At 36.3% G+C, this 26,244-nt stretch overlaps 1 protein-coding gene across 2 annotated transcripts; it reads left to right on the plus strand.

Moving 5' to 3' along the window:
* On the plus strand, positions 1–25,321 carry LOC103707984 (villin-3-like). 2 transcript variants are annotated; one of them, XM_008792721.5, is made up of 23 exons: positions 1–255; positions 3,488–3,650; positions 3,806–3,905; positions 6,525–6,593; positions 6,680–6,916; positions 7,004–7,181; positions 7,278–7,410; positions 8,281–8,440; positions 8,511–8,667; positions 8,760–8,860; positions 8,972–9,130; positions 13,024–13,092; positions 13,178–13,246; positions 13,612–13,749; positions 14,299–14,427; positions 14,929–15,076; positions 15,206–15,216; positions 15,297–15,437; positions 15,514–15,639; positions 19,318–19,383; positions 22,713–23,085; positions 24,493–24,710; positions 24,833–25,321. In XM_008792721.5, exons 2-23 carry the CDS (start codon positions 3,595–3,597, stop codon positions 24,944–24,946), a joined length of 2,952 nt encoding a protein of 983 aa, XP_008790943.1. In that variant the 5' UTR covers positions 1–255; positions 3,488–3,594; the 3' UTR covers positions 24,947–25,321. The 2 variants fall into 2 exon arrangements, with proteins under 2 accessions (XP_008790943.1, XP_008790944.1); XM_008792722.5 differs by lacking the exon at positions 1–255 and adding an exon at positions 258–431.
* The last annotated feature ends 923 nt before the right edge of the window (positions 25,322–26,244 follow it).

The raw sequence follows: 26,244 nt of genomic DNA on the forward strand, positions 1-26,244 counted from the left end.
ACTTCTTATTTTTCGTTTTTTTTTTCTTTCTTTTTCTTTTGTTGGAGCCGTTATAGTAAAATCTTAAGAAAAAAAGAAATTATGGAAAGGCGAAAAAATGGAAGGACGGAAGGCGGGGCGAAACAAAGCAATCATCATTTCGCTTTAAGTATCGCCCCTTTTGCCACCATTCTCTCTCTCTGTTCCCCCTTTCCTTCTCCCATTCACACCGCCTTTCTTCCGCATCCATCAATCTCCGACGTCGCTTCTTCTTAGGTACTGATCACCTTATCATAAAATTCTCCATCAATTCCATCTACTGGTCCTTTTTCGATTTTTCCATAAATCAATTAATTCTCGTGCCCAATCGTCGTATCTCTTCTGGATCAGATACTGTGTATTCTTTCTCTTTCAGATCCCAGATGTTGTTGCATGTGATAATTCTAATTTGGGTATTAAATCCTTCGATTCCTGCTTTCGGCTAATCGAAGTGTTTGTTTGATTTAATTTTATGTTGATTAGATGTAGAATTGGATGTTTTATCTTCTTTAATTTCTTCGCCATATTTACTGTTTGGATCTGCTGTGGGTTTTTGGAATTTTGTGTAGATTATTGGTTTTGTTTGATGATCCCGACTGAATTATGCTACATATGATGCGAATTAGTGGTAGAAATTTGATTTGGATTCAGAAAAAGGCGGCATCTTGGACTTGAGATACGTGGTTCTTTTATTGGATTCTTCAAGGAAGGGTGTGGAGAATTAAAATACGCGATCCGGTTCTCTTCTTGGGAGAGTTTCTTCTCTGCTTTATCTTCGATAGATTGGGTTCTATCTCTTCGATCCAACAGACAGTTTTGGGAGATGGATATCTGATGTGTTGAGGATTTGAAAATTCTAAAGAGTGATCATTGCATTATTATATTTTTCTACAACTTTTAAGGATGGCATAGAAGAATTATGTTATGAAAATCTGATATGCTATTAATACATTATATTGGCACAAGAGGAAGCTATGCTTTCTCACTCTCTCTAGTACTTTCACTTTTATAGTCTGGATTTCGAGATCAGGGTATATATGTGGTGTTGAAGAAATTACTTGCCCATTCTGTGGTAGTTTACTTTTCCTTGTGAGCCTTTAAAAGTCACAAAATATCATCGTGTTATTAAATTATCTCCATCATCCATAGGTGGTATATAAGATCCCCCATTTTTAAATTACCTTCATCCACCTCTTATGAGAGAAACCATCTTTTAACTCATACATGACCTGTTCCATTAGGATGTACTTCATGTGCATGTTTCATTCTTTAATTTAGGATCCCTATGTAGTCAGCAGTTTCCAAGAAAGCCTAGTGCACAGTGTTTCTGTTAAGCTCCTGAATAATCTTTAGGGCAGTCTGATAAGTCATTTCTGGCATTTCGACATGCACATATTGATCATATCATCGTGTTTTGCATGCCTAAGTACTGCATAATTCCTTGCTTCTATTATATCATTTAATTCATCAAATTGCATTCTTGTACCAAGTTTGAAGAACTCGTTGTACATTAGAATGCATTATCCTTTTTTCTGCAGTTGATTAGATTATAAATGAAATTGCTCCGAGTTATGTTCCATGATTTTAAGTCATTTCAAAGATTAATTTTGGAAGCATGAGCTACAACATCAGATTAGTAACGTTTCTGTTGTTCCATTTTCAAATAATTGAAGAACAGCAATTTGCTATTTGGAAATTCAGGCTATGCTAGACTGCATTGTAAGCTAGGCTAGTCTACTAGATTACTAAAGCATGTAGACCGAACATAATATCAGGGTGTAAAGTCCTTGACTTGGGACATGTTTGGCATTGCTTAAAATAGTACTTTTACAACTTTTAAAGCAAAAAAGCACATCTGGGAAAAATATGTTTGTTAGTATATACGATAAGTTCTTCTGGAAGAAGAAAAGTCAAACAGAAAAAGCACTCTAGAAGAAGATAGAAAACCTAGCTTCTGTCTTTTCATTCTCTTCTTATAAAGCAAAAGCAACACCAAACCCGCCCTTAGTGTCTGTGTGGATAGGACCCTTTTTTTAGGGGAGAGGGGGTAAGTATGCTACATTTTTCGTGATGAATGACTGTCGTTCATATGTTTTTTTTCCTTTAGTTGTTACTCTACCACAAGAAATGTATGGTCCTTAATTAATTCTCTTCCTTTACTGATATTAAATCAATAATGTGCATATGCATATGTATAACACATCTAAAATATAGCTTACTGTGTCAGCAGATCCTACTTCTTTTAAGTGTTCAGAAAATCTGTGACCTTGTGCCAATATCCAGCCAGTATCAATAACACTCTATGCACATGTTGTGCCATTTTAGAAATCCAATTTTGTTAGTAGTTTTGTCATTCCTCTCCAAGGAACCTATTATTTTAGAGGAGTCAATTGGGCAAGCAGTGTTTGTGAGTCTCTTTTTCATCCATCATACTCTTAACAGGCATTCAGGTTGAATGCTAGCCAAATTTATATTCTACCATGAGTTTATATCCTGCATAACATTGATCACATTAATGTATTTTTTCTTTAATTACTTGATTCATTTTATTTCTACACATTTGCCTATGAACAAGGACTTTGCCTGGGCTGGTCAGAGGCTGGTGTTTATGAAAATTACAGCATAAATTGCACCATCATGTCAGTAAATACATAATTAGAATGATAAGTATGAGCTACAGAAAACATTTCCCCGTCTCAGTAGTCTGTTTTTATCGGTTTTAGTAGGCATTAAATGCATTTTCTACACTTACAGATGAGATTTAATCTATCCATGTAAATTTAGGATTGTAAACCCTACCAGAATCTGAGGATAATCGACCGTACCAAATTTCATGCAAATCATGGATAAAATAGTTTCTGAACATGTGTGCCTACCAATGGAAAGAAGTCAAGGCACAAGCTAATATAGCATTATATTGGACTAGACAATTTTTTTTTTAATCAAAGATCAGAAGTTGTTGAAGTATTGAAGGCATTGATCAGGGAAAAAATTTAGAACTGAACTGACTTAAATAACACGTAAACATAAAAGGGTTTGTCTATCATGTTGCCCACCGGTATCAGCCTGCATCATAGTCTATCATTGTATCTTTTACATCCATATGGGAAACATTTGAATCAGTGCTGATGAACACCTGTTTACACTAATTATATGATGAGGTAGATCTACATTTGGCAAAATACAATGTAGATTGACACTGAGACATGCTTGATCTCTCTACTCAAGTATAACATATGAAAATAAGATAGAAGAGGAGCATCAAGTCTTAATTTAGCTTTTCGCTTCGGCTTTAGTTAATGTTATTTTAACAAGGTACCTCACATTCTAATTTCTCAGAAATAACATGTCTGCTAGTTGTAATTATATGCTATTGAGGGATTGCAGTGCTAGATTGATAAAACCAGATTACAGTGTACTAGGCTACATGCTCCAATTATATATCCTTAATGTCTCTTTTTTCTTGCAGTGGCTGGTATTTTGGTAAATTGTTGATGTTACTAGCACCACTTTATCTTTGAAGGCAGCTTCTCTACTATTGGATTTTTGAGAAGGATTAGTGAAAGTTACTACGTTATGGCTGGATCTACAAAAAATCTTGATCCTGCATTTCAGGGAGTTGGCCAAAAAGTGTATCCTCTTGTTAAATTTTATTTAACGCCCTTACGTTTTTTCCTCCAGTTTTCTATTTTTTTTTCCATGAAAAGGGTCTAGCTATTGTGATGGTAAAGCATTTAAACTGGTCGTGCTGTTGAATATCCTACGCAATTTCTTAACTTTAACATAGGGGGATAGAGATCTGGCGGATTGAGAACTTCCAGCCTGTTCCTTTGCCGAAATCTGATTATGGGAAATTCTACTCAGGGGACTCTTACATTGTTTTACAGGTAATCAAAAAATCATATTTTTAGCTGCTTAATTTTTCCATTAGCCATGAAAATGTGTTAATCTTCTTAATTTTTGCTACCTCTATCTTTTTACGAATGACTTCATTTCTTATAATATATTTTCTTACCGCATATCCATCTCAATATTTTTCATTTTAGCCACACTCATCTTGTGCACCTGTTGTTTCTAATCGCCCGGCATTTTGTATCGTAAAACATAACTAGTAGTTTATAACCCGTATTGTGTTGTTTATAAAGCATTCTATATTTTTTGTTTATAATTCATCTTACCAACTTCTTTTGACTTTCTCCTATCCACTTAGTTTTTTGTAGGCAATCTATATTAACTCTCCTCCTAGTCATTGCATATATTAGTTCCATCAAGTTTCTTATCAATGACTCTCTATTCCAAGTTACTAATCGTATCTTTCTTTCTTGGACAAACTTTACTGACACCTACCATTAAATTGTGAGAATCCTCGCCTATCTTACTTCCAAGTTCCAACCTTATCCGGGTATCAATGTAGTGCATAGCTTATGAGGGACGTCTTAGTTAACCCTTGCTCACTTTTCACTCCACCTGAAGTCTGATGCAATGTGTCGCTAATAGGGAATGCCCAAATGTTTTTCTTATATGGATTCATGTTCACAAGATGTGACTATAGTTTTATGCCTGTCATCCACCAACTGCAACCCTCCTTTATTTGGCTTCGGACTGGCTACATACAAAACATAGGCAGAGTTACTGTGGAGTCATTTTCATTCCACAAATTATAATACCACCGATATTTTTAGTAAGTAGTTTAGATGGTTAATTATCACCACTTTACAATTAGAAACAATACATTCTGTGATGAATGATCATATCGAATTGAGAAGAAACAAATACATTGTCAAAAGAATTCATAAAAGAATTTGCTATAGATAGGATATGATACATAACATTTTATTCCCAACTATTGTCAAGTTAACTTCGCAAAATGTGTCAAATGCCTCCTATTGTATTGCTGTGAGCCTCAATGCACCCTTTCCTGTATGGCTGCTTAGAAGTCAACATTTTCTTCTTTGCTATCACTAGCTCATAGCTTGGGCTCACCATCTCTACCACAGGTATTGACAAGTCACGACCATTTAGGGTGGGGAGCTTTAAGGTGGTCCCTAAAAGCCCCTCTATTAGTGAAATCTTCCTATTAATCACTAGGTCATTGTCATCCCTCTTGTACACCTGATGGGGCTTCTCAACCAAATCAATGATCCAATCAACCAAGTTTACAAAATCAAATTTTTTGATAAAAATTAAGCATGAAAAGGTTGAAGTTAACATAACCAAAGTTTTTCAGTTGCTGGCTTGTGGCTCTCAAGGTCGATTGAAGATAGTGTTGGCAATAGGGAGATGGCGGTAGATGGTATAGGCGATGGTAGATGATGCAAATGATGGGAATGAGGGTGTCACCACAAGATTGAGTGGCACTATCCATTGGCAGGCAAGTCATCGATGACCATAACATAGGCAGGGGATGAAGGGAGGTAACAAAACCCTAGATGGGGAAAGGGTGTTTTGCTTGTATGGAAGGGGGAGTGTGGGAAGTCAATGGGGCCCTTGGTTGAGAGTAACCAGGGTAAAGTTAGTAATTTGCTGCCTCCAGTTAGCTTAACCAGGGACCCTGATAAACTGGAGTGACAAAAGGCTAACAGCAATTCAAAAACATATTTATTGGCACAATTTTCCATAAACCACATTCCATCCATGCTTGAATTTCTTCATTAAATTGTCGAATGCCTAGGGGCATGTAGAGAGATGCAACAGATTAAAGGAGCTGGTGAACTAGAGGAATTTTGAAATTGAAACTCGTGAAGAGGGTGGATCTTTGATGTATATGCATTTGTTTAATTTGTTTGTAGTGCAGAAATAATCATGTCTGGTCTTTTTCTGTGGGTATCATCGTTATTTCTGATAAAACAAAAGTGTAGCATTGGTTGGAGGGAATTGTATGGAGTTCCTTGAAGCTCTGTTTGGCTGCCCGCAAATATGGAAAAAAAAGGTAAATAAACTTCAGTGGAAGAGAAAAGGAGAAGATAAGAAAAGAAATTTTGGATTTTCACTTCTTCATCAGAACTGAGAAAATGATGGAGAACATAGTTAGGGGATCTGTGTGTTTTCATGATGCAATTTCCTTTTTTCAGTTTATTCATCATTACATAGAATGGAGTAAAAGTTAAGTTCGTGGAGAGAATTTTAGCCTATTATTTTGTTCTCATTTTTCTTTTCTAATTTATCTTTATATTTCCAAGCAATGAAAAAGAAATAAATTATTCTCCTCATTCTCTTTTCTTACTTTCTCAACAGCCAACTACTGCCTAAGTTTTTCTGTACCTTCATAAATTCATTGGAACTCACAATGGACAAATGTGTTATTTTTAAAAGGGAAAAGAATCTTCATATTTTCCATTGTGGTTTGTTTGCATGCTTTTTTTTTGTATTGACAGAACATGAAAATTGTTTCTGATTTCTTATGCCAACTCTTTTAGATGGCCATGTGCTACTCTTGATACCTTTGGGGAAATAAAAGTTGATGTATATGTTCTTTTACACTTAAATGGAAGCATTATTTACTGCAGACAACTGCTGGAAAAGGAGGTGCCTATCTATATGACATTCACTTTTGGCTTGGAAAAGACACTAGCCAAGTATGCTTCTTTAAACTCATTAATATCATGTGCAGTAACTTATTGCAACATAATTTCTAACTGATCTATCTTATGAATCATATTAGGATGAAGCTGGAACTGCTGCTATCAAGACTGTTGAACTTGATGCAGTCCTTGGAAGCCGGGCAGTTCAGCATAGGGAACTCCAGGGTCATGAATCTGACAAGTTTTTGTCATTGTTCAAACCATGCATTATTCCACTAGAGGGGGGTGTTGCTTCTGGATTCAAAAAGCCTGAAGAGGAAACTTTTCAAACGCGTCTCTATATTTGTAGAGGAAAAAGGGTTGTTAGACTGAAGCAGGTAGAGGCTTATACCTTTATGACTTTTAATATTGAATTTGAAAGTGGTGTGGTCCGGAGAAATGATGATTCATGACTTGTTGTGTAGGTTCCATTTGCTCGCTCTTCACTAAACCATGATGATGTGTTTATCTTGGACACTGAAAACAAAATATATCAATTCAATGGTGCTAATTCTAATATTCAAGAAAGAGCTAAAGCTTTAGAAGTAATACAGCATCTCAAGGACAAATACCATGAAGGAACTTGTGATGTCGCAATTATTGGTGAGATTACTCATCCTTTTGGAAACCTTTCTATGTTTGCATGTGTGCCTGTATGTGTATTTTTATTTATCAATAAATTGACTCGGATGATGTCAGATGATGGAAAGCTCCAGGCAGAGTCTGATTCAGGTGAATTTTGGGTGCTATTTGGCGGCTTTGCACCAATTGGCAAGAAGACTGTTTCTGAGGATGACCATACTCTGGAATCTACTCCTGGCAAGCTTTATAGGTATCTATTTAAATGCATGGTAATGCATGTAAAAGGAAACTGTTATATCTGGAACATGGTATTATTGTTCACTGTAGCCCTGATTATGCATGCAACCATTCTGAGATAAACATCAGAGTTGTAGAAACTGAGTTGCATAGGCTTCCCCTTGATCTATTTTAATATGATCTACCTCAAAGTGTGACTTAATTCTCAGCACATTTCTGAACATTCTTTGATTGCATTAATGTGCCGTAGCAAATGTTACTTGGCTCCTAGAAATGGAGTGGTTGGTCTATGAGTGTAAAGTAGATCATAAATAATGTCTTTGTTTCAGAAGGAACTGTAGTGGCAGCGTGTATTTTACATATGATTTACATATACATATCTTAAAATATTACCATTCAGCTGTCCAAAGCATTTTGTCAATGGTCCAGGTTGATTTTTTTTTTAAAAAAAAAAAAATTCTTAGATGTAACTTTGAAGCAAACTTCTAGGATATGCTACTTCTTTTATCTTGACCCTTTCATTGAAAAACTGAAAATATTGGATAGAGCTTCAATATTGGTTGGGAATGTGCACTTGATTTCATATGCCTACACCCAGACTACAAAATTTTCAAAATCATCCTAGTCATTCTCCAGTGTTGTCCAGGACCAGTCAGCTGACAGAAAAAGGAAAATTGCTCATGATTGGATATTTGGAGCATTAAATCGTCAACTGCATAATGCTGTATTTGGCAGAGATTGTTGTTTATATGTCTCTAATAGTGTTATTTCTTAATACTTAAATATAAATTCTAGTCCTAACTTTACTATGAAAAGATAAAATTAGTTTCAACTTTCAACTTTCATGCATCATGATGACATGAATTTTTTCCCCTTCATGCAGTATTAATGATGGTCAGTTGATGCTAGAAGAAAGTGCACTTTCCAAAGCCATGCTAGAGAATGACAAATGCTATTTACTGGATTGTGGGGCTGAGGTATTTGTATGGGTTGGTCGGGTAACTCAAGTTGAGGATAGAAAAGCTGCCAGCAAAGCTGCTGAGGTAGGGACCTGACATCATTTACTTCTTGGTGAGCATTCCAGTGAGTGTACTTACCGGCCCAAATCTTCAGGAATTTATCATTAACCAAAATAGGCCAAAGGCGACACGCATAACTCAAATCATACAAGGTTTTGAAACACATTCATTCAAGTCCAACTTTGAATCTTGGCCAATTGGTATGGGAACGGCAACATCTGTTGGTGAGGATGGAAGAGGAAAGGTAGCAGGTAGTTGTTGATTCTTCAAATATGAGCTAAATTGGATTATCAGTAACTGGAATATTTTTCTTGAGTTAAGAAAATCTCTGGTGTTTTGGTAGCTTTGCTAAAGCAACAGGGTATTGATGTGAAGGGCATGGCAAAAGGTTCTCCTGTTAATGAGGAAGTCCCACCGTTGCTTCAAGGGGCTGGAAAAATTGAGGTTTGTTAACAGTTTTTGTTGTATGTTATGATCTGCATTTGAACGGATATAATGGATATGTTTTAATTTATTAAAAGTATTGTTTCAGAAGTATAATTATGATTATCTCAGGTATGGCGAATCAATGGAAGTGCCAAGACCCCAATTCCTAAGGAAGAGGTTGGTAAATTCTACAGTGGAGACTGTTATATTGTTCTTTATACATATCATTCAAGCGAGAAGAAAGAGGAATACTTTTTGGCTTGTTGGCTGGGAAAGGACAGTGTTCAGGTACATGATTCCATATGTAATTATGTGCTTAGAATGAGCTTTTATGCTAATAATTGATATACTATTTAGAAAGGTTCGCCATCTTGGTCTTGAACCCCTTGCTGGTTCCATTTTGTTACTATGTCAGCATATCTAATACAGAGGCCAGTTCGATGTAATGACACTCGGTACGTCTCTTATACTGCATATCGGTTCGGTACCGATACAATATAGTATGGGTCGGTACACACTAGTATTGACGGGTGCAGTAAACCATGCTTTTTAGTGTTACTAAGATTGTAATATATGCAAAATATGATGAGAAAACACATTTGCAAAGTTCTGATCTATTGGCATTTCAGATTATTAATGTTGAGATTGTTGCTTGTGAAGCCATCAACAATTTAAAGGATGATGATTCTATGAAGTGTTCAAATCAAGGTTCGTCGTACCCATCAGTACTGGACTATACTAAATGTACCATATCGGACATACTGTACCATACCGACACTCGATACGTCTCATCATCTCATATTGTACCGCATACCAATACTGTAATAAGATGGTGCCGGCAGGGTTCCAATACTGAGCGGCGAAACTTGATTCAGATAATCTCATTTAGTAGAAATGATCTATCAACTTTTTAGCTTTTTTAAAATATAAAAATATATAAAAAGAGGCCACTACTCAATTATGGTTCTAGCAATCCAGGGTCCTGGGAGGAGCGGACTGGGATAGACCTAACAGTTGGCATTTTTCATAGAGTGGCTTCCCTAGGACTTGAACCTACCATTGCAATTCCCATCCCAGGTCTTTCACTATTGCACCAATCAATGGCCCTTGTGAAAATACAAAAATAAATATTATTTCTTAATCAAAATAACATCTTATATGTAATTTGTCATAATATTCTCTACAAAATTCTCTTCCACCAGAACCACCTCTTTAAACCTTCATACCCTGTATGTGAAGCAAACTTAATCTAACCACAATTTAATGGTAAATATCAGCCAATAACTAAGATTTCCTTTTTCAATTAAGATGGGATGACTCCTTGAATCAAAGAATGATCAATAATATCCTTGATGATCTGTGAGTTAGCTATAGAACCCTAATATGATAGGCTCTCTATTTGCATCGCTTATATATTAAAAATTGAAATCTGTCTATCGCAGCTTCTAAAATGACCTCTATATAGGAGGGCCTCGCATCTTGATCATGCCCTGTCAAATGATTATTATTCTTGTCATGGTAAGCCCTTAATTTCTTGACTACCCACATGTTTGATAATCTATTCACCTTTCCTCAGATATGCTTTCAATAGGTTATTAGATTTTGGTTATGTAGTAAAGCAACAAACTAAAGAGTGATTTGATGAAGAATTCCATAGCCTGGAGGAGTGAAAACATTTTTTCACATATGGTCCTTGATCTGCTTGAGAAATATTGTAGAACCTTTTGTTCTTTCTTTATGCTGCTTGAAAAGATGAGTACAAGAGCACTGAAACAGAGATCTCCTTCCTAAGCTTCTTGTATATTCATTCATCCTGAAATGTAATTCATGATAGCATGTATACAGGATGCAACTCAATTTGTCGATATAGCTAAACATCTTTTAGTGCACTTCCTTCAGCAATAATCACGAAATATGAAGTTATATGTGACTACAATGATTACAATAGCTTCTCTTGACACTTGTTCTTAATTTTAACTTTTGGATCTGACGCCGGACAGCAAGGAAGAGGGAGAAGAAGGAAAAAGAAGAGGAAGGGGGAGGGGGGAAGGGAATTAGGCTTCACACCTAGCTCTTGCTCTTGGCTTCACACCAGGGCTCAAAAAGGAAGAACCATTTCTTCATTCATAGCATGTCCCATACAAACATATGGTCCAACCAAGTATTCCGAACCGGTACCGGTAGGCGTACCGGTAGCCTACCAGACTGGTTCATCGTTCTTGGTACCATTTCGGTACCGGGCCCGTATCGAGAGCCGGAGCCGGAGAAGACGAGGTGAAAGAGAGAGTGAGCGGGGGAAGGAGGGAGAAGGAGAGGCCTCCGCCGCCAACGGAGGGCCGCGGGGGGCCAGCCGAGCCCGCGGGGGTGTGGCGGAGCCCGCTGAAAAAAATTTAAAATTTTTAAGTGAAGTCGGCGATTCACCTGCCGACTTCACTTAAAAATTCCAATTTTTTTTCCACGGCCTCAGCCTCTACCTCACCCCCATGGGCTCCGTCGCCCCGTTGCAGCCTTCGCCAGCCCTCCGATGGTGGCGGAGGCCTCTCCTTCTCCCTCCCTCCCCCGCTCACTCTTTCCTCTTCTTCTTCGGCTCTGGTTGGGTTCTATTGGTACGGGCCGTATACCGTTTTCCATAGCTAAATTGTACCGATCAGGGCCAGACCAATACAGTACGTGCTGAACAGGCCGATACGGGCCGGTTCAGCATACTATGGGTCCAACATATATACAAGACCCAAAATACAAAAAATTTCCTACCAAGAAGCCAATCTCACAAAGGCCCTCAAAGATAAAAATACATAACTAAGCCCAAAGGCCATCAAAATGAAACAAAATCACTCTAACCACAATAAAAATGGCTGGACCATCCTCCTGCGGCGACTGTAGACCCGAGTGATAGGTGGTCTGGTACTGGTGCCCGCACCAGGATCACTTTCTTTGACCGAAACTCTGAAATGAGTAAAATTTCTGAAACCAAAACTCTACCTAGGGGATCAAAACTGAACCAAAACCAAGTTTTAAAACTTGCCTTTTGGTGAATGAAGCAGAGAGTGTTTGCAGGTCTACATTGATTGGTTGATGCCTTGACAACTCCATTGAAATATGGAAAATTTATTAGACAACAATGGCTTGCAATTGTGTATGGTTCGGCTTGTTGGCAATAAAGATGACCCAAGTGAGCAAGGTGGTTGTGGCAGAGATTTGAATGTCGAGATGGATGTATTGTAAAATTAGGAGGGATAAAATGAGGAATGACTTCACTAGAGGGAGAGGCATAAAAGTTGCACCTATTTGAGGAAGAGGCCTTGGTGAAGGGAACATGCCAATGTGTATTGAAGGGTTAGGACAAGCAGGGGAAGATTCAAGACAATGGATGACAGGTGGAGTAACACTGAAGGTAGTAGTGCATAGGTATGGTTGGTCAAGGATCTATGAAGCAGACCTAGATAACTGGGACAAGACTTGATGGTTATTGTTATGGCCATTTTGTCTTTTTGTATACATACTATTATATATTTTGTATCCTATACATGTATCCATATTTGGCAAGTATATTATTTGCCATGTATCCATTAATCTATCTATAATTTTCTTGTTACCATTAAATGTTTCACATTTATAAAAAACATCTATCGACCTGTCTTAAACAAAAACTTTTTTTGTCATATTCTTCATCTTTTTGATCATTTTTTGATCCTTATCTTATGCTATTGAACCTGCTTTTAAGATCTTGAGGATATTGAAACTAATAACTCTTTCTCAAATATTTTAAAAGTGTTTCACTTTTTGTAGTCACTGAATATTACTTCAGGATGATTGGGTGATGGCCAATCACTTAGCTAATACAATTTGCAACTCCTTGAAAGGGCTACCTGTATATCTATACAGGTTGCTATGTGTCCATATTTTAGCAAGTATATTATTTGTCATGTTATTCATTAATCAATCTGGAATTTTCTTGTTGACATTAAATGTGTCATGTTTGCAGAAAACATCTATCGACTTATTTTAAACAAAAACTTTTCATATCATATTCTTCATCTTTCTGTTCATTCATTGATCCTTATCTTATGCTATGTAACTTGTATTGAAGATCACGAGAATATCGAAAGTTTGAGGCTAATAACTCTTTTTCAATTTTTAAAAAGTTTTTCATTCTTCATAATCTCTGAATATTACTTCAGGATGATCGGGTGATGGCCAATCGGTTAGCTAATACAATGTGCAACTCTTTGAAAGGGCGACCTGTTCAGGTATTGTGTTCTCTTATCATTTGAAGCAAAGCAATGTTGTTTTCTTAGGGTAGAATTACTACTTATCATAGAAGATATCTTGCAGGGTCGCATTGTTCAAGGGAAAGAACCACCCCAATTTATTGCACTTTTTCAACCTATGGTTATCTTGAAGGTACTATTTGTTGACTTGACAATCACAGGATTAATAAAACAAACTTATAAAATGCATACTGATATTGACGAGAGACGAGAGAGTGTTGATTAACTGTCTCAAGGATCTAGATATTGATATGCACTGGTTGGTACCAGCTGTATTGGGTCATATTGGTACGGTAGTGGTACCCAGTACAGGATCATACTAGTAATGTGCTGACAAATGGTGTTTCACCACCATTTTGCTGTCCTGACACAAAGAGGCATGCTGTGTGTTAGTACCATACCGTATTGTACTGGTTCATACTGTTCCAGTATGATACCAATATAGGTATTGGTACTTTAAACCTTGATCTTTCCTAATCTTGGCTTCTTTTATTATAGGGCGGAATCAGTTCTGGATACAAAAAGTTAATTTCTGAGAAGAATGGAAATGATGATACTTACACTTCTGATGGTATTGCACTTATTCGAGTGTCTGGTACATCAGTGCACAATAATCAAGCTGTACAAGTTGATGCGGTATGTGCATAAGTTTTCTATTATATTCCTGTTTACTTGTTCACTGATGCTTTTCCACAACCTTCTGTGCTTAATTGAACAAAACAATGCAGATTATAAACTGAAAAACATTTTGCTTTAGCATAAGCCTGGAGCTGTTATTTTTGGCATTTGTCTTGGTTGTTGATTTTCCTCCAGTTTTGGATAAGTAGCCGATCACATTATTGAAGATGTACAGATCTCTGAGTTCAAAATTAGTATTGAAGGATTAACTTTTGTTTCTGGTACTCGATGATTTTGAATTGTATAGCAAGCTAAATTTTAGATTAACCATGCCTGCGGAACTTTAAGTCGTGAGAAGAAAAGTAGAGTTTTTTTTTATAACAAAAAAGAAAAAACCAGATTGATCAAATCATCAAATCATGCATTATCATGTTCTTGCATGAAGATAACTCAGTTTACTCAAATAAAGTTGCCATTTTCTGTTTTAAATGTTGTAGCCAAGAATGTTACCGTTGTATTTTCTGACGTGGATGTCAGCATCAATGCCATTTAACATCTATGGTTCAGGTAGCAGCGTCCCTAAGCTCCACTGACTGTTTCCTATTGCAATCTGGACATTCTGTTTTCATATGGCATGGAAGTTCCACTACCTTCGAGCAGCAAAATTGGGCTGCAAAAGTTGCAGAATTTTTAAAGGTATACTCTAGATTTTTTTTTTTTTCTGTTGTCATGTATTTCCTCTTCTCAATCAACCAAATGTAAAATCTACATTCTAGATTATGTATATGTTTTCAGAGAAGAGACAAGTTTTGGAGGATTTTTTTAATATTTTTATAGAGGTATACAATTATTTGAATCATCTATATAGATAAAAAAATTAGGGCCTTATATTGTATTAGAACATATATCAACAAAGAATGGAAACATAATATGCACTTAAGATCATATATATTGCATGATCAAGAAGAAGATTCTAAGCTTATATTGGCTTTATTTGCAAAAGATTGTATGCATTGTGAAATTTGCTTTCTAGATAATCTACATAGAAAAATGAATGGCCTATTTTTATAAATTTACATGATAAGGCTTGTTACTATATTGTTTTCTGCGATGCATTTCACATTTTGAAGAATCAATTTTACTTGAATTCTATGGGAAGTTATTTCTTAACTACTTATGGAGTTGTTAATGCTACAGCCTGGTGCTACACTGAAACATGCCAAGGAAGGTACAGAGAGCTCTGCATTTTGGTTTGCACTTGGTGGAAAGCAAAGCTTTACCACTAAAAAGGTCATACAGGATACTGTTAGAGATCCTCACTTGTACACCTTTTCCTTTAGTAAAGGTTAGCTTTGTCCTAGAACTTGTTGACTAATTATGATGATATGACTCTCATTATCTTGTCCTATCCCTATCTGAATTACCTGAATCTGATGCCATCTTTTTTTCTCGTGCATGTATGATGATTCCTCAGGAAAATTAGAGGTTAGATAACTTGCCTTATCTATGGTTTCAATATGTGATGTCATAATATTTTTATTGAATCCCCTCAATCATCCTTGCAGGTTACTGAAGTATACAACTTCTCTCAAGATGATCTGTTGACTGAGGACATATTGATACTTGACACTCATGCAGAAGTCTTTGTTTGGGTTGGTCAGTCTGTGGATCCTAAGGAAAGGCAGAAGGCTTTTGAAATTGGTCAGGTAAGAAGCTTCCTTTTTTCTTGTGCTGTTAGTATTCTGTTTGCTTTTGTTTAACTTCATTAAAGAAACTTTCCAGAAATACATAGAGCTTGCAGCAGCCTTGGAAGGGTTATCTCCAGATGTGCCACTCTACAGAGTTACAGAAGGCAATGAGCCATGTTTCTTTGCCACATATTTTTCCTGGGATGGAACAAAGGCAGTTGTATGTTCTGCACTCTTAGGATATCATTTCTTGTTCTTGGTTCAATGTTCATTTATGTGTAACTTCAATGTTGAAATAGAGAACTTTTTAGATCATTTATTTTGGTAACATAAGCAAATACTAAAGCATTGTTTTGACTAAAGATTTCTTAGATAAGTAAATGGATGATCTTAACTAGTGGCACACACACATGGCTACCCACTAAGGATACAGTCACATGCATATATCCATTCTTTCATCAAAATATACACCTCAAGCAAACTTTCAGTTAATACCAGTCATCTGTGACATTCAAACAGTATTCATCCATGCAGCAAACAAAAATCCGCCAAAAAATGGGCTCTAATAGGGTAAGCCTAAGGTTGCAGGGAAACTCTTAATAAAAGGAAAAATAGGTCTGCCCATGATATGACATCTATCCATTTTTTATTCAGTTTTTTTCTTAAAAAGGAATTCTCGTAAAAAGAAAAAGGAATGTGCTGAATAAAATACCTCCGCATCACCATGATTCATACAATTTTCCTTTTCTCTAGAAAAGGAAATCCTTTGGTAATTATCTCTAGTATTACATACACTTCCTCTCACATGCATCATGTGCCTGATGCATGGAATGACGATGAGTGTGCTTAGAAAGACATGACTTGACATCTTGAGGAAATTTGGCCATTTGGGGTAAAAAACCTGGCCTCAGACAATTTTCTGTAAGATGATGGGCTCATGTTAGGGATACTATTTTAATCGCCTTCATCTTGGGCATTTCTATCTCCTTTAGAAAATAGATCAATCTGCAGCAACAGTATAGGGAGTTCGAAGTAAAAAGATTGAAAACTTTATTATGTCCAAAATAAATTGATTAATCTAATGGATGGAGCCTTTTCATTTAATGATCATGATTGAATTACTATTTTAGCTGCCATCATCATAGGCATTGCTAGCTCCTTTCTTTCTTTTTTTTAATCAGATCAATCTGCAGTAACAGTTTAGGGAGTTAGAAGTAAAAAACGAGTTGCAAAACTTTCTTGTTTCCGGAAAAATTTGATAATGGATGATGCCTTCCCATTTATGACCATCATGATTTTTTCTCTTTTTTTGTTGAAAAGTGGACTGATTAAAAGAGGTTTTGAAATGTTGCAAGAATGGAAGATTGAAGAGGTGTGCTGCTTTTTGCTAAATTGCAGAGATCTAAGAATTATGTCCTTTCCAGTATGGTCTTCTGAGAATCTCCTGGACATCGCCTTCCAAGAACAATGTTCTTTTGAGAAGTTTCTCTTGAAAATTATTCAGTGGTTGATGTTATGAAGATTATGTCACCTGAGCGTTTTCTTTTAGGGTTTATGTTTCCTGAGGATTGTCTTCTGGGACTACTTCTGGGGATCTTCCAAGTAATGTGTCTTGACTCTTGAGGATTATCTTCTAAGAAATATTTTATTGGATGATTATGATTTTAAGGATTCTGATGACCAAAGAATTTATCGAGATGCATCAGGACGTATAAAAGAAGTCGGAGAAAAAAACATCTATAAGATGGCACTTTTTGTATTCTTCTTGTAAATTTAGGTTGGTGCAAGGGGTCAAGTGGTGACGCCCACCTATAATTGTTCCAAGAAAAATTTAAATGTTAGCACAATTTGCGCAGCTGTAAGATTCAACAAATGTTAAATTTGAGATGAAGTTATCAAAAATAATGAAGTTATGTATTGATGTCAGTTAGGTTTTCACATTCTTTTTATTCTCATGGTGCTTTCTTTGACCTGATCTTGAAATCAATTATCGTTAAGCCTCAAATTGTCGATAATTTAGTTACTTCAAAATGTATCATCCCCATAAATAAATTTATTCAAGGTTTGTCGTCTTGGCACCGGACTCTGTATCGGTGCCACACTAGCACAGTGTCGGTACAGTGCAGTAATGGTATGCCACTTTTACAAGATACCGGTACCGAACCAGTATGGTATGCCCTATACCATCTGGTTCGGACCGGTACGACATACTTTGGGTTTATTTAATTGCATATGCAATTGATACTATCTTTATTTTGCTACGATTAATTCGAAAATTGAAAAGTATTGCAATCTGCAACAACATCTGCTTCTAAAAATAGATTTAGGTTGGTAATATAACAGATGTCAAATGTTGGACCTCAGTGTTGTAAATAGACATGAATAAGGGCATTAGTGAAAACCATTAGCCTTCAATTTGAAGTACTCAAGAATGTGTATTTTAAGTTCTCCTTAGACTTGCACTATAATCTACTTTCTTTGTTTATTCCATTCTCTCCCTTGACCTTTTTTCTCTTATTAAGTGGAATAGTTCTAGTCCAATAAAATGCCCGTGTTTAGTTTCTTTATAAGATGAGAACAACAAAACAACTTTACAAGGCAGTTAAGGCAACAATTTAGGTAGAGTTAATTGGTAGCTTTCAGTTAGATGCAAGGGTTAAAGTCTTGATTCCAGTACCTAGATCCATCTAAGTAAAGTACCGTACCGATACCCGGCACATCTGTTGGTGCTAGCACAACAAATGTGAGATGTAGTACTATGTGCCAGTATGGCATCAAGAGGCATACAAATACAATATGGTATGACCGGTATGGTAACGTACTGGAGTCCTTAGTTAGATTTGTCCTTAGGTTTAGAATTTAATTCTGTTTTCCCACATTCAGATTTAATTGCTGCCACAGATTTTAGGGCTGTAATTTTAGATTTAAGCTTACATATGAGCTAAACTGTATAGTATATGTGGCTTTAGGGTATTTCCATAGATGCCATGTTAGATGTTATAAAACGGGTTCATTTTAACCAAGCTGGCATTGCCTGAACGGGCTAAAACAGGATATGGAAAACAAACACCTTTTTTATTTATATATAAAAAAAAATCATTAATCTTAAGTTTGCTTTGTGGTCGAGAATTAATTTCATTATATCAAAGACTTATGTCTAGGTCAATAGTATGTTAGGAAAAATAGTAGGACAGTGTCATCACATTTGCAAATTATTGTAATCCATTTTTCTTCTTTGTCATATTTTCTTTCCTTCATTTAATTTGGGAATCATTTACTGAATGAATACCAGAAATACTCATTTTTAATGTCTGTGTTAGCTGATGCAATCTGAAAGCAACCATTCTAGGCCGTAGAACAAATGATAGATATGATTTTTTAGATGAGGATCTCATAGATATAACAATGTTGTCATCGTTAGCAGCTCCTCTGGCTGTCCTAGATAAGTTCGGAAGCATCATGTGTCTAACTTCTTTTTAAATGCAATGAAGCATGACAGAGGCATGATTGGAACCAGCAAGCCATGTCTTAACTACTTTAAGTATGCTATCTCTGAACTAGTGAGCTGTTAGTGTGTTACAAACATTATTCAAATTCCTTCCATGAAGATCTTATTGGAACATGAATCAACTGGGAAATTGAAGCTTTTCCCTGTATATTTACATGGAAGCAACTTTTCAACATTTAACAACTGATCTATGCATGTAGCTAGGTTGTTTAATATCATCATATACCCATAATGGATATGAAATGCATGATGAAGCCACACATTAATCAGACTCTTCTCAATCCATTTCCTATTAATTTTGAGCATATGGTATGGTTGTCTTTTTTCTGTTCTCTGGGACATGCAGAGTTCCCATGATTCTTATGTATATTAATGGAAAATGGAAAACAGGTTCAAGGAAATTCTTTTCAAAAGAAGCTCTCGCTGTTATTTGGCACTGCCTTTCAAGCTTCTGAGGTAAAAGTTTGTCTTGACAGTCACTATTAGTCAATTAGAGATGTAAAGTTTTGTAATAATGTTTTACTTCATCCTGATTAGTTTGTCATTCAACCAGAGTTTATATGTGACATGGGTTCATTGGAGATGCCATCAATATTATGAAGCATTAAAATTTTTGACTATCATATGTTTTTGACGATGCGAGATTTACTCCAACTTTACTTAAAAGTCTTTTTTTCCAATTATTTCTTTGGATGCAAACAACAGGCTGTTGGTTATGCAGCTGGCTTAATACCATCTAGGTGCTTTTCACAATACCATCTATTCTTCTTGATACCCATCAATTTATGGAAGCAGAAGCTTGTTGTTATGAAACTGCAATAATTGACTTCAGGATATTTAGTCTATCAAGCATGGCATAAATTAAAACATTTTAACCAAGTATTAATTGGAATGTACCACATAGAAAGAACAAGCATTTCTTGGACCAGAAAGCGTTACATATCCGAGTGGAAATTGTTGAGACTAGGCCAAGGTGACCCTGAATTCTTAATACAAATTTTATATGATTCAAAGTAAGCATGAAGCTGTCCTGAACCTGACCCAAAGCTCTAGTCCCTGATACAAAACCCTTTAATAAATTTTAAGACCCAAAGATCATATGCCTTATTGAAAAATTAAAAAAAAAAATGATGCATAGAAATAGTACTAAAAAAGAATGCTTAGGATTGGTGTATGTGGAAAATTTTTCCTCTTCTCTGCCTGCAATTCACTGCCATTCCATCCTCTGCTAGATATTACAAGTGAGGAGGTTACAAACTGCTTGTTGCTGTCTACCTTTACCCTAAATGGGGGAACCTTGGTAGAAGGCAAAGGATAGGTAGGGTGTCACTTGAGAGTGGCAGAGCGAGAAGAACAGGGCTTGTTTAGTTGTGGCACCTATAAATAACAACTTATAGTGCCTTTATCTATGTGATGATACATGCCCAATACAGAACATGTACTATATGTGACATAGCAGTTTTTGAGCTCATGTGTGTGATATAAAACACCTATACCTTAAGTTATGGCTAGCGTTATTAACCAGTATTTGAGACCACAATATTTATATCACTTAACTGTGGAGCCTACCTTGTATTCCTTGAGACAATTGACACTTGGTAGGAGCACAAGTTAATTTTGAATCTACATAAACAAGAAATAAGAAGTATGGTTTGCCAAACCATCCTGAACCACCTATACCGGGACATACCGTATTGTAATGGTTCAGAACCAGAACAGTTCCTATGTTTGGTTCGATATATGAGCTGAACCAGTCCATACAAGTCTGAATCAAATGGAACTGCCTGATACTGACCATGGCACCCAGTTTTGAGCTATACCATGGCTTGGGGTGAGAAACAAATGTTGGGAGCCTGGGTCGGTACGAGGTGCTTATCTTGCCATCTGTACTGTGCCGAATCAGTAATATGCTGCTATGGTTCTCAATACCGATTTTGCAGACCTTACTAAGAAATTTAACTTTAGTCTAAGTGGACCCTATAATATTGAACATTTCTTTAAATTTTAAAAAGGTGAAAATTGTACATTTTGTAGAACCTGCGTCTGTTTCCTTCTGAAAGTTTGGATCTGCTAAACAGTCTTCTATCCGCATGTTGCCTGATGAATCCATGGGTCTACTATAGGTAGAAAGAAAAGAATTTTGCCAAGTAGTATTCATCAAGTCGAATCGCAGATTCTGTCCCGTCAGCGATCAAAGCAGTGGTAGGAGGCTCGATAAGTAAGCCCTTCCTCTACATAAAGATCAGCGGAAAGTGAATCTAGATAGTCTATTGATTTGAAGACTAATGCAAGTGCCTTTATTTACTGGGCGGGCGAAAAGACTTTAACAAGAATTTTCCAATCTGATTGGGGTTGGCTTTATGAACCCACTTCATTGTTCTCGCAAAGCAGACTTATGATGGAAGACGACTTCAAATCCCTTTCTCAAATCTCTATGCTTGTACTGAAATCTTAATTTGTCAGTCTATTATTAACTCCCGTAAGTCCTAATTAGCTGACTAAAGTGTTATGAGTGCGGGTGTTGGGTAATGAATCTCTCAAAAAAAATATAAGGGCTAAGAAAGTATGGGAGGAAGATTCTATTCAGTTTTAGAATTCAGTGTGGCACCTTAAGTAGAAGTTTCATGTTATTGAGATCCAAATCGTTTATGCACCAGTTTCATTTTCCTACCGTATGCATCTCAAACAATTTTCTTTAATTTTTTTTTGCCCATGCTGGTCCCTGTAATCATATCTAGCCTGTATCCAGCATGAGTCATTTCAAAAAAATTTATCATTTTTATCCTTATTTAGATATGTCAGCTTTGTCTAATATATTTTTCTTCGGTTTTACCATAGATCAGCGAAATGTCCTCATGTTTACTATATTCAACTTGTTATTTCATGCCCTTTCCTCAACATTTCTATTTTTGCAATAATCCTGTAATTGCTCATTAAAGCTTTGGTCTGCTTTAATGGTGCTTGACAAGTACATTTCTAAAAAAACATGTCTATTTGATCTTCATTTGGACCTATTGAAGACAGCATAAATGTTCTGTTTATTCTTATGTGATCGATCAAAAGTAAGGAATGATATTTTTGGAGAATCTTCAGATTATGATGTAACTACAGCCTTCATCTCCATATATGTTTTCCGTGAAGCTGACGTTCATATACTTACCTATATTTTACTGTAAACTTCTATATCTAACATTTTCATTCGAAAGTTTGAGCTGAAGTACATGCTTTTCTGAGTCGTGTAAAGGTATGTCTGCATGTTTTACAAAAATCATGATATTTCATGATTTTATGTATCTTTCAAACTAACCAGTTATGATCTGATTATACTGGGCATTTAGTTGAAATGGAATTCCATAAACATCTTCTGAAAAATCTCAATTTTCAAAACTCTGAATTTCTCAAATTTAGGTAAAGTATAACATCAACAAAACCTCTACATGCAGCCTAACTAACAGTCAATAATTTACCATTAAGATGCTCGTTGGGAACTGCATAACATGATACATAGTGCATTCATAGCAAAGTGCAAAATGGTAAGAGTTTGTAGTTGGCCATTAGATAAGCTCTTTGCGATTGATTATTCAATTGTTTCCATATCTAGCTGATGCACTTGTCATTTTCTTTCTTAAATATGTTTTCACAAAATTTTCGTGCTCATTTAGGATGTTTACGCCCCTTGTCACCCAACAAATATTAGTGGGAATATACTGAGACCTTGTGAGTAGATATTACTAGATGTTATCTTTATTAAATTATCATAATTTACTGTTAATGATATCCTGCAGTCAAGTGCGAGATCCAATACTCCAAATCATGGTGGAGCTACACAAAGGGCATCTGCATTAGCAGCCTTATCTTCCGCCTTCAATCCTTCTTCTGTGCTCCAGCAGTCAAGTGCAAGATCCAATACTCCAAATCATGGTGGACCTACACAAAGGGCATCTGCATTAGCAGCCTTATCTTCCGCCTTCAATCCTTCTTCTGTGCCCAAAGTTGCAGCTCCAAAGCCATCATCTCATCCAAGACAGGGATCACAGAGAGCAGCTGCCGTTGCCGCACTATCAACTGTTCTAACTGCTGAACAGAAGGTGGCACAATCTGAAGGCACTGCTAATCAATTCAGGAGCAGAAGCCCTTCACCAGAACATCCTGTTGCTGGTAGAGTGTCTTTATTTTTGTTTTTGTTTTCTATAACTTGATTTGTTGCTCTTTGAGTTAGTAAAACAAGTTTACATATCAAGTTGTTTTCCTTTAAGATGGAGGGATGTTTGGATGCCCAATTATGATATCCATGGAAGCAGTGCTTCTTCCCCCAGTTGAATCAAAGGACCCAATTACATTTTACACTTGTGTATGGGTTAACATATGCAGGTTACCTGGCAAAACACCCCCAAAAAATAGTTGGAGCAAAGTTTTGTCTATAATCATAGTGACTGCACTGCTTTCTCCATAGTGCGGCCTACTCTTGGATACAGTGAAAGACAAGCATATTTTAATTTATTTATTTACATAATGTATGATCTCAGAACTGTGGGTTCCTTGTGTGAAGGACCTTGAATGAATGTTTTGATCTTAATCAACCATGACCTGGACCAGACCTAAATTGACCTTGGGTCTAAGGTCTGGAATTGGATGCTGCAAGTCAGAGCTGGTGTAGGTTTTAATTTAAGACTTTCTGAATAATTAAAATTGGGTGCACTCAAAGTGGCTTCATGATATTATTAGGTCTAATTTCATGGTCTGTATCTTAGTTGTGTAAACCTGAAAGTACTGGTTATCAAGCAAGGAAATGAAGCTTTCTGAATATCTAGGACATATAAGTGCTTAGAACGGTCAGTATTAACGGTATTATTGATTATAGATGAAAAAGATTTATCTCCTTTCTTATTTTTCTTTTGCTGCATTTGAGAATATTAATATTCTGGATGAATCAACTGGAAATACAATTATGATTGAGCTCTGGTTAGTATTACCAATTGTAGTGTGAAGCAAATGTTATAGGGTGGATGGGACTCCTTAGGGAGAATGTTACTGACTGCAAAGGCCTTTTTTGACTGTGTTGGCTTTGTTCTGTTTGATTGCTTTTCAATTTTGAGGTTCAAGATTCCCCCATGGTTTTATATATTTGACTGGGTAATAGTCTATTTTTGGTAGGGTCCAGGGCAAATCTGAATTTACATTCACTCCTGTTGGTATGTGTTGGTTTGGAAATATGATATATTTCATGTATGATCAGTTGATTGGTGAACTAGAGTTGTAGAGTTCTTTATAAAAAAATCTTTTTTAAAATGAACTCATTATAGTCATCACATTCTACCAATTCTCTTTAAAGCACAAAAGAATGCACCAATTGCATTAATATCACATGAACCTCCATGAGAATTTTAGACCTAACGTTTGCAGGTCATGGTGATGTTGGTTGGATCCCATGAGAGTATAGCAGAAATATATCATTTTTATGCTAATGATATCACACCTTGTACATGCGAATTACAAATGGATCTTATCTTTACCATAGTAAAATTATTTAGTGGATAATAAAATTTTACCTTCAATTGATTGCAGATAGCGAGAATACTGATGGTGCGAGCTCTGAGATGGGGGATCCCCTAGAAATTTCAGCAGAAGGCATGGAGGAAAGAGAATCAGAGGATAATGGAGTTGATTCTGAGTTGAAAGAGGATTCACCAGTAGATGACGGAGGTGAACGTATATTCAGTTATGAACGACTAAAATCCAAGTCCAGAAACCCTGTTAGAGGAATTGATTACAAACGAAGAGAGGTTCATGCTCTAAAGTTTCTCTAAAATCTAGAAGCTTATTATCCTAGATTTTGCTAACAATTTCTCAAGAGAATGTGCTCCATTTATGCTCATCTGTTGATCCTCTCCTTTTTTTTGTGTAGTCTTATCTGTCTGATGATGAGTTCCAGACTGTTTTTGGGATGACAAGAGAAGCATTCTACCAGCAGCCCAAGTGGAAGCAAGACATGCACAAAAAGAAGGTGGATCTCTTTTGAGAATGTATCTATGGACATGCTGCTGTTTCCAGCTCTCAAAGTTTCTATTTTGTCATGCTGTTATGTTTGGATTGAGATTGGGTCAGTAAACTCCGTTAAAGCAGCTTGCTGTATGTTCATGGCCGCCACTTATTACTTGGGTTGATTTTGCAGAGTTTTAGGCAATTCTTTTATTTGTACCAAGAGGTATGTATGGTTGCTTACCTTTGCTCGAGTTTGTTCAATTTGTTAAGATTTAGGTGCATATGTATGTATTTTGGTCTGATTCACAAGGCCTTTTTCAGCCCTGTGAAAGTGATACAGTATATGTAACACATTCAGATGGACAACAGACATCTGGTTAAATTATTCTAGCGACTATCTGTTTGGGGTAAATCTACTGCATCATGGCCTGAATAATGAAGTATTGCTTTTCTGTTAACATGTTTCAATAACCATGGCCATAACCATTAAGTCTTACTTCAAAGTTTTGGGATCATCTTTCTTAGCATATTTCTTTCTTTAAAAAAAATAATAAAATAACAAAGGCTTCTCCTTAAGGATCGCCGAACCGGTACTGATACCGATCGGCGCCGGAACCAGTTCGGTACCAGTACCGAACCGGTTTGTTCGGTTCGGCAATTATTTTCAAACTTTTTTGTAATTTTTTGAGAGTTTTCTCTCTCTTCAAACTTTTTCTACAAATTTAAGTATAATTTGATTTTTTTTTGATGTTTTCTTGATATCTTTTGGATTTTTTTTTATATTTCTATGATTCCGATTTAAGCTAGTTGCTGCATCTTATTTCTTTGAAATGATACAAATCATGAAATAAATAATATAAAATATTTTCAACTGAAGATGCAATCAATTACATACTTTTAAAGCACTCTTGGGTCGAGTGGCGATGCTTCTAGTAGATATCCGAATCATCAGCATAATAAATAGGCAGATTAACCCACCCCTCTAATCAAGCAGCGTTGTAGTCTTGTATGCTCATTCCTTGAGGAACGCGCGCTGGGTTACGAGAACTCTCGGATTTCTCGCTAAAGCTCTAGCTCTGGAAAAGTGTTCTCTGGCTGATAATATAGCTGTAAAGGGGCTCACCCAAATATCTCGGTAGCAAAATCCGACCCGTGAGATGCTCCGGACTTTGTAGGATAGTAGCCATCGGAAGATGCATGAGATGCACCATATTCGTATCTATATGAGTCTTATGATTGTGGATAATATGATCTAGTATATGACTCGGAACTTGATACGTTTATGGATCCTATTCTACGTGCAAGGTCTTATGTAACTGCATCGTGTCTTCCTAA

The sequence above is a fragment of the Phoenix dactylifera genome, chromosome 8 (genome assembly GCF_051530095.1).
Source record: "Phoenix dactylifera cultivar Ajwa chromosome 8, Ajwa_hap1_PhDact_Kaust_v1.1, whole genome shotgun sequence".
Lineage (NCBI taxonomy): Eukaryota > Viridiplantae > Streptophyta > Magnoliopsida > Arecales > Arecaceae > Phoenix > Phoenix dactylifera.

Coding starts and splice junctions, on each gene's coding strand:
- LOC103707984 (XM_008792721.5), top strand. CDS start 3,595: ATGGCTGGATCTACAAAAAATCTTGATCCTGCATTTCAGGGAGTTGGC. Junction 6,594..6,679: donor TTGGAAAAGACACTAGCCAA/GTATGCTTCTTT, acceptor GAATCATATTAG/GATGAAGCTGGAACTGCTGC. Junction 7,182..7,277: donor TTGTGATGTCGCAATTATTG/GTGAGATTACTC, acceptor GGATGATGTCAG/ATGATGGAAAGCTCCAGGCA.